This window comes from Punctularia strigosozonata, assembly GCF_000264995.1.
Source record: "Punctularia strigosozonata HHB-11173 SS5 unplaced genomic scaffold PUNSTscaffold_10, whole genome shotgun sequence".
NCBI classification, from domain to species: Eukaryota; Fungi; Basidiomycota; class Agaricomycetes; order Corticiales; family Punctulariaceae; genus Punctularia; species Punctularia strigosozonata.
In genome coordinates, this window is record NW_006767442.1 from 163925 (window position 1) to 180346 (window position 16422).

At 57.2% G+C, this 16422-nt stretch overlaps 7 protein-coding genes across 7 annotated transcripts; all 7 read left to right on the forward strand.

Annotated features, from left to right (window-relative positions):
• Nucleotides 1-897: 897 nt before the first annotated feature.
• PUNSTDRAFT_72723 (pseudouridine synthase) lies at nt 898-3254 on the forward strand (the record flags this gene model as incomplete). The annotated part of the gene is made up of 12 exons (XM_007385835.1): nt 898-1110; nt 1167-1252; nt 1337-1442; nt 1491-1572; nt 1633-1774; nt 1833-1911; nt 1973-2036; nt 2090-2110; nt 2160-2239; nt 2294-2410; nt 2588-2722; nt 2778-3254. The coding sequence occupies 12 exons, from the start codon at nt 898-900 to the stop codon at nt 3252-3254; spliced, it is 1602 nt and encodes a 533-aa protein (XP_007385897.1).
• Nucleotides 3255-3975: 721 nt separating this feature from the next.
• On the forward strand, nt 3976-4444 carry PUNSTDRAFT_23964 (uncharacterized protein; the record flags this gene model as incomplete). The annotated part of the gene is made up of 3 exons (XM_007385836.1): nt 3976-4114; nt 4179-4324; nt 4400-4444. Coding segments are annotated over 3 exons (330 nt in total), but the record flags the coding sequence as incomplete, so codon positions are not given.
• A 262-nt stretch (nt 4445-4706) lies between these two features.
• On the forward strand, nt 4707-6918 carry PUNSTDRAFT_145026 (uncharacterized protein). The gene is made up of 3 exons (XM_007385837.1): nt 4707-5322; nt 5373-5737; nt 5796-6918. Exons 1-3 carry the CDS (start codon nt 4939-4941, stop codon nt 6895-6897), a joined length of 1851 nt encoding a protein of 616 aa, XP_007385899.1. The 5' UTR covers nt 4707-4938; the 3' UTR covers nt 6898-6918.
• Nucleotides 6919-7117: 199 nt separating this feature from the next.
• Nucleotides 7118-10572, forward strand: PUNSTDRAFT_105403 (uncharacterized protein). Its single transcript, XM_007385838.1, has 5 exons — nt 7118-7376; nt 7427-7501; nt 7568-8087; nt 8140-10069; nt 10128-10572. Exons 1-5 carry the CDS (start codon nt 7180-7182, stop codon nt 10304-10306), a joined length of 2901 nt encoding a protein of 966 aa, XP_007385900.1. The 5' UTR covers nt 7118-7179; the 3' UTR covers nt 10307-10572.
• A 143-nt stretch (nt 10573-10715) lies between these two features.
• Nucleotides 10716-11523, forward strand: PUNSTDRAFT_145028 (uncharacterized protein; the record flags this gene model as incomplete). The annotated part of the gene is made up of 2 exons (XM_007385839.1): nt 10716-11039; nt 11104-11523. A coding segment is annotated over exon 2 (258 nt), but the record flags the coding sequence as incomplete, so codon positions are not given.
• An 864-nt stretch (nt 11524-12387) lies between these two features.
• On the forward strand, nt 12388-13057 carry PUNSTDRAFT_72101 (coatomer protein; the record flags this gene model as incomplete). Its single annotated transcript, XM_007385840.1, has 3 exons — nt 12388-12565; nt 12620-12845; nt 12907-13057. The coding sequence occupies 3 exons, from the start codon at nt 12388-12390 to the stop codon at nt 13055-13057; spliced, it is 555 nt and encodes a 184-aa protein (XP_007385902.1).
• A 401-nt stretch (nt 13058-13458) lies between these two features.
• PUNSTDRAFT_53883 (uncharacterized protein) lies at nt 13459-16412 on the forward strand. The gene is made up of 6 exons (XM_007385841.1): nt 13459-13525; nt 13581-13619; nt 13728-14051; nt 14129-14674; nt 14740-15096; nt 15156-16412. The coding sequence occupies exons 1-6, from the start codon at nt 13520-13522 to the stop codon at nt 15771-15773; spliced, it is 1890 nt and encodes a 629-aa protein (XP_007385903.1). The 5' UTR covers nt 13459-13519; the 3' UTR covers nt 15774-16412.
• The last annotated feature ends 10 nt before the right edge of the window (nt 16413-16422 follow it).

Sequence of the window (16422 nt, forward strand, 5' to 3'; positions counted from 1 at the left end):
TTAGGCGGGCACGCCGCCAAGCGCGCTGCTAGATCGAAGTCGGCGAAGGAGGGACAGGAGAAGGCCGAGGGGGACCCAGACGAAGAAGATCAAGAAGCAGTCGGTCGACGATCACGCGGGGTCAAACCAAGGATCACACAAGGTTCCCGGATCGTCGGGCTCGTCACTCGGCGCATTAGGGGTCGACGAAGATATCATTCAATTTGCTATCGCGCAAGCTCTTCGTGGACAGATGCGCGCTCAACAGCGCCGACGGGAGCGGGAATTGGAGAAGGGTTCGCGCAGGGGTGCGTAGGCGTGGGATCGAGGCGGAGGATTACCATATTGGGCGAAGCGGTTTCCACTTCGGGAGGGCGGATGTTACGTGCCGGTCCTGCCGGAAGCCGAGACCGAGAACTTCTTTCCTTTTCTAGCATCCGGCGCTGATGCGCCTTTTGACTGTTTGATCCTTTTGCTCCACTTCCATGTGCTCAAGGGCCTGCGACGAGGTATAAAAGACAAGCAGCCTCGTCGCGAGGACCTTTACCTTTTGGTTTCGTATCTTACCTCGAGTTGCTCAATCGAGACTTGAACTCTCTGTTGTTGTGCCGCTCGAGAACCTTACCGTGTGAACGCACCTTAGCCGTATTCGGCTTTGCCCGCGTCACACCACTACTCGAGTCCGACTTCCTCGGTCGTTCCTGTACATAGACCTGGATCGCTCTGGCTGCCTCAGATTCTCGGAGGCTTCAAGGCAGGGTGGAGGATCTCAAATACGACGCAGAGGCTCAGCTTGCTGCCAATCAAGCTCGTTCGACAGAGTCCCACTCCTTCGTCTTCCCTCGACCGAACATCGGCCTGACTCCGACTGCCGAATTCAAGCACATCATCTCGCGGTTCATCTGGTCTGCTCTCGGGATGTATCAGCCATCAGATACTCCTGCAGCCTCGGATCAACCGCAGGAGAATGTCGACTCAGCCTTCAATCCTGGCGCTAACCAGGTGATCGGATTGAAAAAGATCCCGCCGTACTGGTATCCGTACACGACAATGGCCAAGGGGCGATGGTTGGGGCGAGAAATACTTGAAGTTGTATCGACGGAGTTCCGAGATCGGTCGATGGAATACTACGTACGTCACATCCCCCACCTGCTACTCTCAGACATAACCTAAGCGGTCACCCACAGCGATATGCGCTCGAATCCGGGGTTACGACTATCAATGGAAAAGTCGCAAAGCCTGATACTATCATTCAAAACGGTGACCGCATCGAGTATGTCCCTACGCCTCCTTGTTCTGTGGCTGCCTAGCACTTCGAAGGACACACCGTTGGCTAGAAAACGACTGACTGACGCAGAAACGTAGTTCATAGGCATGAACCTCCGGTGACGTCGTCCCCGGTCAAGATACTTCACCATGATGTTGAGCGTGAATTCATCGTAATCGACAAACCGGGAAGCATCGTGAGTAGTCCATATCTCATATATGTCGTCTGAGCTCATCTACTCTAGCCCGTACATCCATCAGGTCGCTACTACAAAAATAGTCTAATTGAAATCTTGAAAGACGACTTCGGGTACAAAGATGTATACAGTATGTTGACCAGACACTTTCCTTTCGGTTAAGGAGCTAATCGTTCCATCCGATGATTAGCCGTGAACCGCCTGGATCGACTCACCTCCGGACTCATGATTGTTCCGCTCTCCTCGTCCCGCGCTAGAATGGTGTCCGACGAGTTCATCGAGGGAAAGGTGCAAAAAGAATATGTAGCAAGAGTGAAGGGTCATTTCCCGCCGTTCGTGATGCGCTCTCTTCGTTGTCGTCTCGCTCACCTCATTTCATGGCATAAATAGTGAAGAAGTAATCTGCGAAGAACCCCTCCTGACCGTCGACCGACAGATGGGATTGAATATAGTGCATCCAGAGGGAAAGGTCAGTTTGACGCAATTTGATGTGGCCAATGAGCTGATAGATCATACGTTTGCTTTCAAAGCCTGCGAAAACCATCTTCACCAGGATGCTCTATGATAAAGGGACGGACACGAGTGTTGTGCATTGTGGGTGCTCGCAGTTCACTATCTTGAACACGCGACTCAGCATAACATTGTAGGCCGGCCTCTGACAGGACGATGTGCGTATGACAAGAGGACATGCATAGAGCTCATGCTGATTCATTCTAGCCCACCAGATTCGCGTTCATTTGCAATACCTTGGTCATCCCATAGCCAATGATGTTATCTATTCAGAAGAAAGGATATGGGTCAGCGAGCTTGTCATATCCGCGATAGTCTCAACATTCATGACTTCATGATAGGGCGCGAAACTGGGGAAGGGTGGTTTAGACCTCACTCCGAGTGACGAACGGGCTGCGCCCAAGCCACCCAGCCACTTCACTCCAGAGGGAAATCCGGAATCCCTGACAAAAACGCACGTTTCTCCCGTCGGCGCCGAGCCATTTGTCTACGTCGATGCCTCCGCATCGAATGCACAATCGAAGGCGGACGGCGTGACTGATGCATCAGCTGCGAACGTGGTTGGGCAGGCGGAGGCGGTGACCAGCTTGAGCGCCCCAGTGGCGGGGCCGGCAAGCGTAGACGGGGAACTAAAGAACGACGCTGACAGCGACGGTACACTGAAGCCAAAACTGCTACCGCGAGAGACCGGGCATGATATTGGTATGGGCTCGCCTGTTCCACTTTCTGCTGAGGCTGTTGGCGTTATTACTCGCCTGCGGAACATGAAGGTAATCACAATGTTGTTTCTCGTAACGTGCAATGGACTTATGCGATTTGGTTCAGGACGAGGACGAGGACTGGAGCCGCTGGCGCGATGTCGTCTTTCGTGCGAAAGGCGCTCTCGTTCCCAAACACGCGCCTATACCACTCCCGAAGTCCAATAGACGTAAACGAGGGGGACCAGCAGAATTCATACGAGTCGCAAATGCGGAGGAGACCAGTCAGACACAGAAGCGGGAGAGTCAACAGCCCTCGGAGCCCCCGCAGCTATCAACTGAAGAAGCGTTAGCTAAGATCACGGTCACCTCCGCGACGAAAGAACTTCCTACTAGCAACGCAATAGCAGCCTCGGAAGAGAAAACGATGCATTCAGAGTCGCTACTCTATTGCCCGGACTGCTACCTACCCTTGCATCCGGATCCGAAGCCGGAGAAGCTCTACATTTTCCTGCACGCGTTGCGGTATACAACCAGCCTCGGTTCCTTCGAGACCGAGATGCCGGTGTGGGCGAGGGAGGGTTGGAAATGGGATCGTTCTTGAGACTGGGGAGCTTGAATCATCTTCAGAACTAGCTAGATACGCGCTTGGGCTGTCACTACATAAACGTTAGTTGCATTGTAGCCACCGGTGCGCGTTGGTAGCTATCGATGAAGTCCCAATGAGATAACCCTAATGTTCCCACGCCCCACCGTACTCTTAAGTCGCGCTTCGAAATTTTTGTTTCTTCAGAACATACTCGATCGTCAGTCGCCTCCTTGCCTGCTTTCCTTTTCGTGTTTGCTGATATCGACCCATTCTATTCACAGAGGATCTGTTATTCAGTATCTTACCGAGTCTCGCTTGTTTACACAAGCCGCATCCTTCAAATCCACTCGATGACATCCGCGCCCGCTCGTTATACCGAGAACATGCGTCTCCTCTAGGAGGCGCTCGAGGACGTTTGGCTTGTTTATCGCTAGTGCTTGTATGAGCCTAGTGATTGACCTGCCTGCGAGCTGGGCGTTTGTCTGATGGATTACTTGAAGATGTGCTCTGTGGACTTGCTTTCATGTAATGAATCGCATATGAATGGATATTTGACAATGTATGTGTGCAGCACCTAATCTGATCGCAGTTTTTGGTCGATGGGAGGTGCGGTGGTGCGCTCAGCGCTCATCCAGATGACGTGCTCTATTTCTGGGTGTGATACACGTCTGTGGGCCGTGGAGGGCACTCGACTTCAGTTTCAACCTTCTGGATGTGACTTTGCCTTCGTGGCGACATGGTTCGATTCAAACTCGTCTTTTTCACTCCAACGACGCATACACGCGCTGTTCTAGCTACAATTTTCGCCAAACACCCGGAGAATGTGGGATCCATAGGCAACTACCGTGAGGCCGCGTTCATTTCCCGAGGAACAGGTGTAGTAGAAGCCGAACCTGCTTTCACACCGCGCACACTGAAATAAAATCGCTCTCGCATCAGGTCAGTTCAGACCTGGGTCAGGCGCCAATCCGACCATTGGTACGCCAGGAATTTTGGAGTATGTGGAGGAGGACCGGGTTGAGGTGGTCGTGAATGACAACGGAGATAACGAAGGGATCAAGGGCGCGGTGGCAACGCTGAAGGCCGTGAGTCTCTATAAAGGACACGTATCTTTGCTCGATGATGCAGCAACTGAGGTTAGTTTGCGCTCGCTGGTGTAGGCCCATCCGTACGAGGAAGTCGCATATGATGTATATCGTTTGGAGGACTTTTGATGCTCAAGAAGCACATGTCGGACAGGTACCAGGGACATGCAATGCCATCATCACGTCGAATGCACCTCGCCGTCCTCCGGCGCGTCTTCTTCGACCCGTTAAACGTGCGGCGTCCAGAGGGACTGCAGTGGGATCGCGATCACCCACGTTTGCGAGTCATGCGACGCGTTAGTTGCCCCAATCCACGTCGTGCGCTGCTAAGCCGGCATATAGATGCGTCCACGCACGTCGGCAAGGACACAAACCTGGTTGCCCGTTCTCAAGATACGGCAAAAAATGACGGAGACGCATGAGGAGACCGTCACGAATGAGCGGCAGTCACACTTATCTCGTCACGCCCGTTGCTTCTTGATCGCTTTCCAGTGCAGCCGTGCACGCGGTTGTAGAGAGGATATCACCCATCAATATCCTCCAACTCGGAATAAATACGTAGCGGGGTATGGAGGTCAACCCGACCGACGACGCCCCGGCCGTTCAGCCGTACCATGAAGTTCACGACCGCCGCCATCGCCGCCGCGCTTTTCAAGCTCGTGACCGCGTGCGGTGACGACCACGCACACGACCACTCGCTGCACAAGCGTTTGCCGCCCAGCGCGCACCTGACTCCTCCCAGCCGGCCGTTGGAGTGGGGCGACGTGAATATCATCCATACCACCGACTCGCATGGCTGGTTGCTTGGACACCAGAAGGCATCCTGGCCTGAGCCGAATTACAGCGGGGACTTCGGCGATTTTGCGAGCTTTGTAGCGCATATGAAGAAAATCGCGAAGAAGAAGGATGTGGACCTTCTTCTCGTCGACTCTGGTGACCTGCACGATGGTACTGGCCTGTCTGACGGCGGCCCTCCCGGTAGCATCGACGGTCATCAGGTGTGTGATCTCAGCTTGCTACGCACGAATCGCGCTAACCTCCGGCATAGACCAACGAGTTCGTCACCAAGCTGCCTTACGACGTGATGGCTATCGGCAACCACGAGCTGTACATCTACGCCAACACGCTCGACATGCACACCAATTTTGTACCCAAACTTCACGGACGTTACCTCTCTTCTAACGTGAACATCACCGTCTTCGACAAGCATAACAAGTCTGTCAGCGTGCCGGTCGGTGAGAGATTCGTCAAGTTCAAGACAGAGAAGGGCCGCAAGGTCACCGCGCTCGGCGTTTTGTTCGACTTCACTGGAAACGATGTCAACACTACGGTGCAAAAGGTCGAGGATATGGTCAAGGAGGCTTGGTTCGCCGAGGCTATCAAGGAGGCCCCCGACTTCTTCCTTTTGACCGGGTAAGAGCATGCGATGCTCGGGGACCAAAGCGCGCAATGTACTGACTTCGGTTCACAGACATATGCCCGTTTCGAACGACAACTGGCCGACTGTCTTCAATGCCGTCCGCGCTGTTCACCCCACGACACCCATCCTCATTCTCGGTGGCCACACGCACATCCGTGATTGCAACCAACCCGACGGCCGCTCGATGGCCCTTGAAAGTGGACGCTACATGGAGACCGTCGGCTGGGCGAGCATGACGATTCCAAAATCGCAGCACGCGAACGTCACCTTCACCAGGCGGTATTTGGATCCCAACCGAGTCACGTACGAGTACCACACGAAGCAGAGCAATAGGACATACGACACCTCTCTTGGACAGGAGATCACGAAGGGCCTGCTGAAGCTCTCCAAGGAATTCAATCTCGACGCCGAATTCGGTATCGCGCCGCACGACTTCACCATCACGCGTGCTCCTTACCCATCCAACGATTCGCTCTTGACCCTCTTCGTCAACGAGGCTGCTCCTGTGGCGCTTTCCATCAACAATACCCGCGCTTCGATTCCCCGCATCATCATCACCAACTCGGGCTCTCAGCGCTTTGATGTCTACGCCGGATCTTTCACCAAAAACGACCAACTTACTGCGTCGCCCTTTGCCGACTCCTTCCTTTATCTGCCCAACATCACCCTCGGCGTTGCAAATCAGATCCTCCCGGTCTTGAACAACGAGGGAGAGGAGAAGAGGAGTTTGGAGGTCCTGGAGAGTAGGGAAGCCGAGGCGTATGCCCGGGGAGATGTTGACATGAGGTACAACAAATGGTTGGAGGAGATGGACAAGAGGCACGGCGCTGAGCGTCGCGCGGCGGCGAATGCGACGCTCGGCTACGTCACGAGTGACAAGTGCCCCGGCGTCGGCGACGATACGCTACACGCTCCTCTGCCTTTCTACTCCACCCCCTCGTTCATCGCCTCCGACGCACCCGACGTCTCAGACGATACTCCGATCGACCTCGTCTTCGTCGACTTCATCGAGTCGCAGCTGCTCACGATCCTCAACAGCGTGCAGACGGACCAGAAGTTCACCACGTCCGACGTGCAGTCGTACAGCCCGTTCTTGGCGAGCGAGCTTCTTGGCCTGTTCGCCGAGCGGGTTTGGAACACGACCTCGACATGAGGTCGTATGGTAGTGTACGGCCACGCTGTCAAAATAGTTGTTTAGAATATACGCCGGTTTCCTCGAGCACAGTGGCATGGGTGGGTCACCCGTCACCGTCACCGCCGAGCCCGATCCGAACGCCGTGGTATGCTGTGCCTCGGCACGTGGCTGTCCAGCGCTTGAACGCTGCGCGCCCTGCATCAAACGGACTTCATCTCTCTCGTCACGATCTGTCCTCACGACCTCTGCTGGCGACGGGCAGCTATCAGTGTAGCGGCGTAAGCTTGAGTGACCAACGCCATGACCACACGACGCCAGGCGTCGACGACCTCGCTGTCCAAGTTCGCGCGTGCCGGCTCGCCAGAGCTGAACAACAAGAACCTTGACTTCTGTAATGCCTTTTGGGGCCTCGGCGATGGCGGCGTCGATGTCCTATTTGCGAGGATGCGCGGTGCTTCGCGTACGATGGACGAGTTGAGAAACTTCTGGCGGGAAAGGTCAGCGACGCACCGCATCGTCGCGCGCACGTCTGACAGGGGCTTGATAGGGCAAGCATCGAGGAAGACTATGCGAAGCGCCTCAGCAAACTAGCCAAGGTCAACGTTGGCAAAGATGAGATCGGGTAGGTTTTATTTGCCCTCGTGGTTCAGGTGTCAGAGGTGTCAGGGATGGCTAACGCGGTGAATAGCGAATTACGCAACTCCTTGGACACCCTCCGCCTTGAAACCGATAAGCAAGCGTCATATCACATGAATCTTGCGAAACAAGTCAAGGACGATCTGGAGGCCCAGACTGCTGCGTTCTGCGCGAAACAAGCGCATCACAAGAAAACCTTCCAAGCGGCTATCGAGAAGGAGTTCAAGAACAAGCAAACGCAGGAGTCGTACGTAAACAAAGCGCGAGAGAAGTACGAATCCGATTGCTTGCGGATCAACTCCTATACCGCGCAGTCGACGCTCGTGCAAGGCAAAGACCTCGAGAAAATCAACCTGAAGCTGGAGCGAGCGCAACAGACGGTGCAGGCTAATGAGAGGGACTTCGCCAACTTCGCGAGGGCGCTTGCAGACACGGTTCGGCAGTGGGAGATAGATTGGAAGGCTTTCTGTGACAGCTGCCAGGACATGGAGGAGGAGCGGATGGAGTTCGTCAAGGATAACATGTGGGCGTATGCAAACGCGATCTCAACCGTCTGTGTCAACGATGACGAGGTGAGCACGAGCCCTGTTTCCGAGGAACAGTAGCTGATAAAGAATGGACCAGTCTTGCGAGCATATGCGTCTTTCTCTCGAGCAGTTCGAACCGGAGCGCGACATGGAAAACTTCGTCCGTGACTATGGTACAGGCAACGCAATCCCCGACCCTCCTCAATTTGTCAACTACACGGCCCAAGATGCGGTTCCTTCGTCGGCGACGCGTCCTACGACCCATCCTGCCGTGTTTGCTCGGTCGACCCAACGCACGCGCAGCATGATGTCGTCATTACCCCCAAATCAACCTGACGATCCCCCTGCTGTCAATACTGCGGGAGTGGGAGCTGGCGGTGGCAAAGCGCCAAGCGATACTGCTCTCACTCGCAGCGACACCACGCGGACACAGCCTTATGCCAATGGCACAGGTGCTGGAGCTGGTGCTAGCCCAGCGCCGTATTCTGATCTCTCCCGGAAACCAACGATGTCGTCGCAAGCGCATCAGTCCGGTAGCCCCTATAGAAGCAGTCCCGCGGACCCGGACGCGGAGCCCATCGGTCATAACAGCGAGACGATGATCAAGATCGGGTCGAACGCGTACAAGGTTGACTTGAACAAGGATCCGCAGGCTCAGGGGCCGAATATGGGCCGGCCTGGGTCAACTCCGTTGCAAAACGGGAAGCCTGGCGTTGGTGACGAAACTGATCCGCTCGCGAGGCAAAGGGATATGCTGCTCAACTCTGCTGGCAGTACCCGGCGTACCCACCAGAGTGGGCAGTCGAAGGATCTGCAGAGGCGACCGACACGGAAAGGCACGGCAGATTCTGCTCTTTCTCCCCCGGGTGCAAGTAGCGGCGCTCCATCTCCTGGGCCGAACAGAGACTATCGTAACTCGGCTGAGGTCGTAGTCGGCGCGTATCCTTTGCCAACGTCCCCATCCCGGTCCACGTCGCCGAACGCAAACCCTCCTTCGGCGGCCTTTATGCAACCTCCTCGCCAAGCCACGAGCCCTATCCCAGTCGAGAGTGTCGTCAGCAACTACGAGCAATCACTCCCTGGCGAACGCAAGTCAGTCAACCGGTCGGACAGTCGGCAGGCAAACTACCTAGGCCACAGTCCTCAGCCAAGCCAGAACAGTAACGTTGAGCGCGGTCGCCCCGTCAGTCGCGATGGTCACGCAGGCGTTGGCGCGAACGGACGAAGCAGAAGTCCGCAGCCCATGCAGCCCTTACCTATATCCAGGAGCGCCAGTCCGATCCTCGCTCAGCAAGCAGTCTCCGGGCTTTCGCACCGCAACAGTTACATCCAACCGCCCGCTGCTAGCGGATATCAGGGTGGTGGCGGAGGCCCTCAACGCGCAACGAGTCCCAACATTGCGCTCGATGCCTCTGGTAAGGTAGTGATGGATGGGATGGCGGACCGATACGCGCAACAGCAGCGGCCTCAACAGCAGCAACCACCACCTCAGCCGCAGTGGAACCAACCTCCTCCACCTCCCCCTATCCAGAACCCGGCCACCGTGCAGCGCCGCACGAGCTACCAACCGCCCCCTCAAAACCAGCCGCCTTACGGTGGGCCCCCGCCTACTGCCGCTCCCGTTGGCTATGGCCCGCCACCTGGGCAACAGCAACCACTCCAACGTCAGCCCACATACGGGCAACCGCAACAGCCGCCGTATGGCCCTCCGCCGCCGGCACCGTATCAACAACCGGCACCACCACCTCAACAAGCGGTGTACACGCAACCCCAAATGACCGGATACGCTCCACAACAGCCAGCGTTGCAACGGGGCATGTCGGTCGGGGGAGGATACTACAACCAGCAGGGGTACGGCCACCAACAGCAGCCTTCCCAGCACTCTACGTACAGTTATCGTGCCCCCAGTCCCGCGGCGCAGGTTCAGAGGTCGCCGTCACCGCAACCGCCTCCTCAGCCCTCCGCTCAGCAAGGCCCGCCTCCCACGGGGCAATACACGGAAGACGGCAAACCTGTGCTTTTCTATGGTGCGTGCCTTGTGTGTTTCGACATGTTTCATCCGCTGATCGACATCGTGTCCGCCAGTCAAAGCGCTGTACGACTACCAAGCGACCATCGAGGAGGAGTTCGACTTCCAGGCGGGCGATATCATTGCCGTCACAGCAACTCCGGAAGATGGTTGGTGGAGCGGTGAGTTGTTGGACGAGCAAAGACGGCAGCCCGGTCGCACCGTGTTCCCGTCCAACTTCGTCTGCTTGTTTTGAGAGATTTCGGCCGGTCCGGTGTATCGATCTATCCATCTATGACTCTGATATCCAATTCCACCATCCCGGGCTTCCTTGCTTGTCGGACCGACCATTATGCTTCCGTCGAATTGGTTAGGGGTATCCCTAGCCGCGCATGCTGTACCTACCGATGTCGTTTAGTGCATGACTGCTGTTGTCCCAGACTGTCGCTTTGCTCCGATGATGTTGCGGTCATCTGTATGGTTTCCGAAGCGGCCTTGCTTCTTATTGTACCGCCTCCTAATGCTCGAAGTTGGACATTCAGAGTCAGAGATGAGTTGCGGCGGTATCACATGTGACCGCTGTCCATTGCCGCAAGACAACGTCCGCGCTCCGAAGTGCATATAAAACCTTGATGCGCTGGACCTGACACCGCCCACTTCGTCCACCTCTGTCCACGTCCTCTACCCGCACCTATAGCAGGGTCCATCGTCTGCAAGCCCCCTTGTCGAATTTCCACTCGGATCTTACTGCGACTGCACGACAGCTTTCGCCGTAAACACCACAAGGCCGGCTTTGCCACTCTCCCCTGCACACCGACCATGATGCGCGCCGCGATCAGGCTCTACGAGCACCCGGACTTTGATCTCCCACAACCGTCCTCTGCGAAGCAGCAGCCGGCGAAACTCGCCGTGACGGGGCTGGTGGCGCTCGTATCGGCTACGGCCGCGGCAGTATACTACGTGACGCGGAGTCCGACGGTCCAGGAGACGTACGTCGCAATGGCCTGCGGAGCCGATGGTTGTCCGCTGACCGAGTGGGTTCTTCCCCGGCAGGTTACAGATCCACGATCCGTCGTCCGTGCAATGATCGTCATCGGAAGCGTCTGAGCATCCAACTGCTCTGAAGCACATCACTATCCCCGCTCGTTGTCTCATCACGACAGCGGCGCTATATTACATCAAGATCCTTTTCAGGGAAGGACCCACCTGCAGGGAATGCAGCATGTGGTCGCGTGTACGAAAGCTGAGAGCGAGATGTCTCGGCGCAGATTTCGAGTTTCGACAGGGGTGTTTCCTCTTCGCATATATGTCCAATATCCTCTTCGATATCGCCTTTTGACATCCCACCATGCACTGTATACTATTCACGCACGCTTATGTTGTCCGCTGGGGCTCTGTATATTTATGTACTTTCTAGGTTCGCATACTCGGTCTTGTACATTATCATTGGAATCGGGACATATGTCTTATGAATACGTCGAACGGCAGCGAGTGAATCTTCCTGTGATCGTCGACGTCTCCAAGACCATGCATTTCCGACTCCCCCGAAGGGAAGGAGTTGGTTCTTTTCCCGACCACCTCGGTCACAGTGACAATTTTGTGACCTCCAGCCAAAGCGTGATGAAGGCGTGATAAAGCGTGATCTTGACTCTGGCGTGGGAGCGTGACAGATGTAGGTGTGGGACTGCCTACGTAAGTATAGAGATCAGTTCAGGGATGAACCGGTTCTAGCCGCGTCAGTTTCACATGGTCCCTTTGCCACTGACTGTGGGAGAAACAAGGCTATTTACGTAATCATAATCCCTCAAGGTTTGGCCGGTGGCTATACGTCGAAGCACCGTGACACTTGCCTATTGGGGTACAGTGGATGTAAAGGCACTGTTTGGTGCAGTCGCACTCCTGATGCAAACAATGATTCCGCATGAAGGACGGATTCAAGAGCCTTGATATGAGACTGGGTGGTAGGTCCATGCTTGGATATTTCATATCCGAGTTTTCTAACAAATCGAAGGAGTCATTGATTTGTTTCGAAAATTGTTCACGATGTGCAGCCTGTTTCACTTCCAGTTCCAACCAGATAACCTCCAAAAAATCTAATGCATTGCTTCATATCTCATCCTGCCCGGGGTCCTTTTGTTGAGGGAGTCGGACGCGGCGCTTGGCGCCCCCTTACCCACGTCGTTATGATGCAGAGCGCTCGCCACTTTGATCGGCACCGCCACGCGCAATACCGCCACGACGAGCCACGACCGTACTCGACCACGCTAGGGCGGATTCTACAGGCTGAGCCTCATCATCCACAACGCCTGAACTCGGCTCGCCGGTCCAGCTGCAGCAATGAACTACTCGCTGTACACCATAGACGCGTTCCTGATCATGGACACCGACGGGCATCGGGTACTGGCCAAGTACTACCACCCGCCGGGACACCCTGACGGCGGCAAGGGACTGCAGACGCTGAAGGAGCAGCGCGCGTTCGAGAAGGGCCTGTTTGCGAAGACGCGGAAACCGGGAGGTCAGTCCGTCACCGTCGTAGGGCCATGTCGCACGCGCTCATTCCGCGCGCTAGGTGACATTATCCTGTTCGACGGGCACCTGGCGGTGTACAAGCACTCGCTGGACCTGATATTCTACGTGATCGGGGGCGCGTCGGAGAACGAGCTGATGCTGCAGTCGGCGCTGATCGCGTATTCGGACGCGCTGTCGATGCTGCTCCGGAACCAGGTGGAGAAGCGGGGCGTGCTGGAGAATCTGGACCTGGTACTGCTGTGCTTGGACGAGACGATCGACGACGGGTGCGTTCGCCGTTGCTTATGTGTGGGCCCCCCATCTGACGTGTACTCGACGCTTTTGCAGGATCATCGTCGAAACGGACTCTGCTGCCATTGCCTCTCGCGTGAGCCGGCCTCGGGCGGACACGACGGAGATCGTGATCAACGAGCAGACGCTGCTGAGCGCGTACCAGACGGTGAAGGAGCGGGTGGCGCAGCAGATTGGAAAACTATGATTCGTCGGTGCTAGCTATGTACATGTGGATGTTTGGACGGTGTATTTGTATGGGTAGTACATGGTTCTGGATTCAAGCTCGGAGATGGCTGGGTGTTCTCGAAGCGGCTGGTCCGTGCGCAAGGGCGGGTGATGGTGATGGGGACGCGGGCCTCTGTGCGCTGTCGGTCTCCGCCTGGTTTTCTTCAGCAGGCTTTGTTTCTGTTGCGTATCTATCTATTCGCATCCACTAACTTTCTGGCTCTGCCCCACCTTTTTGTGCGTGTTCTTTGCCAACCCCCCGCGAGTTCCTCCCCGGACCGCCGCCCACACTCCCTACGCGCCCTTGCTCTTTCTCCTCTCTGACTTGCCGTTCTTTCCTTCGCCCCCTCCTTCCTCCTCCTCCTCCTTTTCCGCCATGGACGACGCGCAAGCAGCCTTCGCATCCCAGTACCCATCCTACCCCGGCCTCGATCTTGACATGATGAAGGCGAGTCGTCGCATCCACCCCCACCGCTCACCCGTCCTTATCTCGACCCTAACAGAGGTCCATGGACTCCGTCGGCGGTCCTGATGCCAAAAAGGCGCGCTGGTCTCCCTCCTCCTTCACGTCCAACGCCGCCAACGGTCTCCCCGCCCCTCCGAATGCCTCCGCCCGCGATCCCTTTGCCAACTACGGCTACGGTCCGCAGGCGAGCATTCAGCAGGCGGCTGCCTTTGCCAGCTCCAGCCCCGCCAACGCCTTTGGCGCCAACCAGCTCTACTCGACCCCGTCCCTCTCCATCAACACCAACATGAGCCCCAACGCCGCCGCCGGCCAGCAGATGAGCCCCAACGCCGCCGCCGCCGCCTTCCTCCAGAGCCAGCAGCAGCAGGCCGCCCAGCAGCAGCTCCAGACCCCCGTCAGCGGCAACGGTGTCAATCCGTACGCGAGCCTCGGCGCCTACAACATGCTCGGTATGGGCATGCCCGGCATGATGGGCTTTTACGGCGGCCAGCTCGGCAACTTTGGGCAGGTGGGGGGGTCGCGTTGCTTGCCATTGCCCGTAAAACCGACCACTGAACATATATTTTTTTTTCTTTACGCACGCAGAACGCGAACGGGCGACCGGGCCTTCCCTCGCTCAACATCCCCGCCGCGACCACCTACCAAGCGCAAGCGGCCGGCGCCCTCAGCGCCGCGCTCTCCGCCACCGCCGCCAACGCGACCAATCGGACCGTCTACGTCGGCAACCTCCCTCCGACCGCGTCCGTCGACGAGCTCCTCAACCTCGTCCACTTTGGCCCGCTCGAGAACATTCGCGTCCTGCCCGAAAAGTCGTGCGTCTTCCTCTCCTTCCTCGACGGCGCCACCGCCGCCGCCTTCCACGCGGACGCCACCATCAAGAAGCTCGCCCTTCACGGCCAGGAGCTCAAGATCGGCTGGGGCAAGCCGAGCCCCGTCCCCCAGCAGGTCGCCCTCGCCATCAGCCAGAGCAACGCGAGCCGGAACGTCTACCTCGGCGGACTCGACGAGGCCATGACCGAGGAGCAGCTCCGCGACGATCTCAGCCGGTTCGGGCTCATCGACCAGGTCAAGATCGTGCGCGACAAGAACATCGGATTCGTCCACTTTCTCAGCATCGCCACGGCCAACAAGGTGAGTTTGATAGGCGTTTGGGTTTCGTCGATCGACAGAACCTGACCGTCCCCGCGTTCTTTCAGGTCGTGAACACGCTCCCGACCGAGCCCGCGTGGGCCGGCAAGCGCGTCAACTACGGCAAGGACCGCTGCGCGTACATCCCCAAGTCCCAGCAGGCAGCCGCCCAAGCCGCCCAGGTCGCGGCCGCGCAGTCGCTCGTCGCGCATTCGGCCATGACGCCGGCATCCGCGAACCCCTTCAACTCGCCGTTCAGCCCGTTCGGCGCACCGTTCTCCCCCGCGGACGCGGGTGCGCAGGGGCTCAACCGCACCGTCTACCTCGGTAACATCCACCCCGAGACTCAGACCGAGGACCTTTGCAACGCGATCAGGGGCGGCGTGCTGCAGAGCATTCGGTATATGCAGGATAAGCATATCGCTGTAAGCGTTCGATCGTCGGTGTGATGGACCGCGCGTCGCTGATTTACCCCGACCCTCAGTTCGTCACTTTCGTGGACCCCGCGGCGGCCTTCACGTTCTTCCAGGTCGCGTCCTACCAGGGCCTGACCCTGAACAACAGGCGCCTCAAGATCGGCTGGGGAAAGAACTCGGGCCCGCTCCCGCCCAGCCTCGCCCTCGCCGTGCACTCGGGCGCGACCCGGAACGTGTACATCGGCAACATCGAGGACTTTGACACGTACAACGAGGAAAAGCTCAAGAGGGACTTTGGCGAGTACGGCGAGATCGAGCTCGTCAACTTTCTCAAGGAGAAGAACTGCGCGTTCGTCAACTTTACCAACGTCGCGAACGCGATCAAGGCGATCGAGGGCGTCAAGACCAAGCCCGACTACGCCAACCTCCGCATATCGCACGGCAAGGACCGGTGCGCGAACCCGCCCCGCCAGGGACCCCAGGGCGGAGGCGGCACGCGTCGCAGCGCGTCGGGACAGAACTCGGCCGTGAGCCCGAACGGGTTCGCGAACGCGACCGTCGGCGGTCAGCCGGACGCGGACTCGGACGCCGTCGTCCTCGGCGAGGACATCAAGGCCGACGTCGAGCCCATCACGCCCGAGCCCGTCTCGGCCGTGGTGGACGTCAAGCCGGAGGAGGCGCTATAGAGACGAGAGAGAGGCGGTACTTTTTTTTTGTTGTTATGATCCCGGTACCCCGTCAAGATCGATACCCCCCGCGACCGACACCAGCGAGAAACATACCACTGTTCTCATCCCCCCCATCGTTCGATCGTGTGCATAATGGACATCTCTCTCGTTCGTTGCCCTCTCGCTCGTTGCCCTCTCGCTCTCGCCTCGCGGCCGCCCACGTCCACATACCGGCGTAGGACAGGATACATACTCGTGGGGATTTCGGTGGACGGACGAAATAATGGTTGACCGCGGGACACACGCGCACGTTGGTGCCTGTGCCGCCCCCCTTCGCAACGGAGTACGGACACGACAAAAAACCTTGCGTGGACTTTGGGCCGTTGGTTGACCGTGTTTATCCACTTGGCTTTCGAAATAAGGATCCCCCTCTGCCTGTTCTGTTATTCTTCCCCCCCCTTTTTTCCCTTCCTTCCTTCTTTCTTTCTTCTAGTCTTTTTCCTCGTTGCCCGCTGTGCACCACCAGCACACCCTCACGCTCATTGCTCGAAAAGGAGGCGCTGTCGAGACCCCCCGACGATTGTGATGCTAACCGACTAATACATACACCCCTGCCCTCGCGCGCGCTGTTTACCATAGCAACACCCATGTAACCCCTGATTTCTCT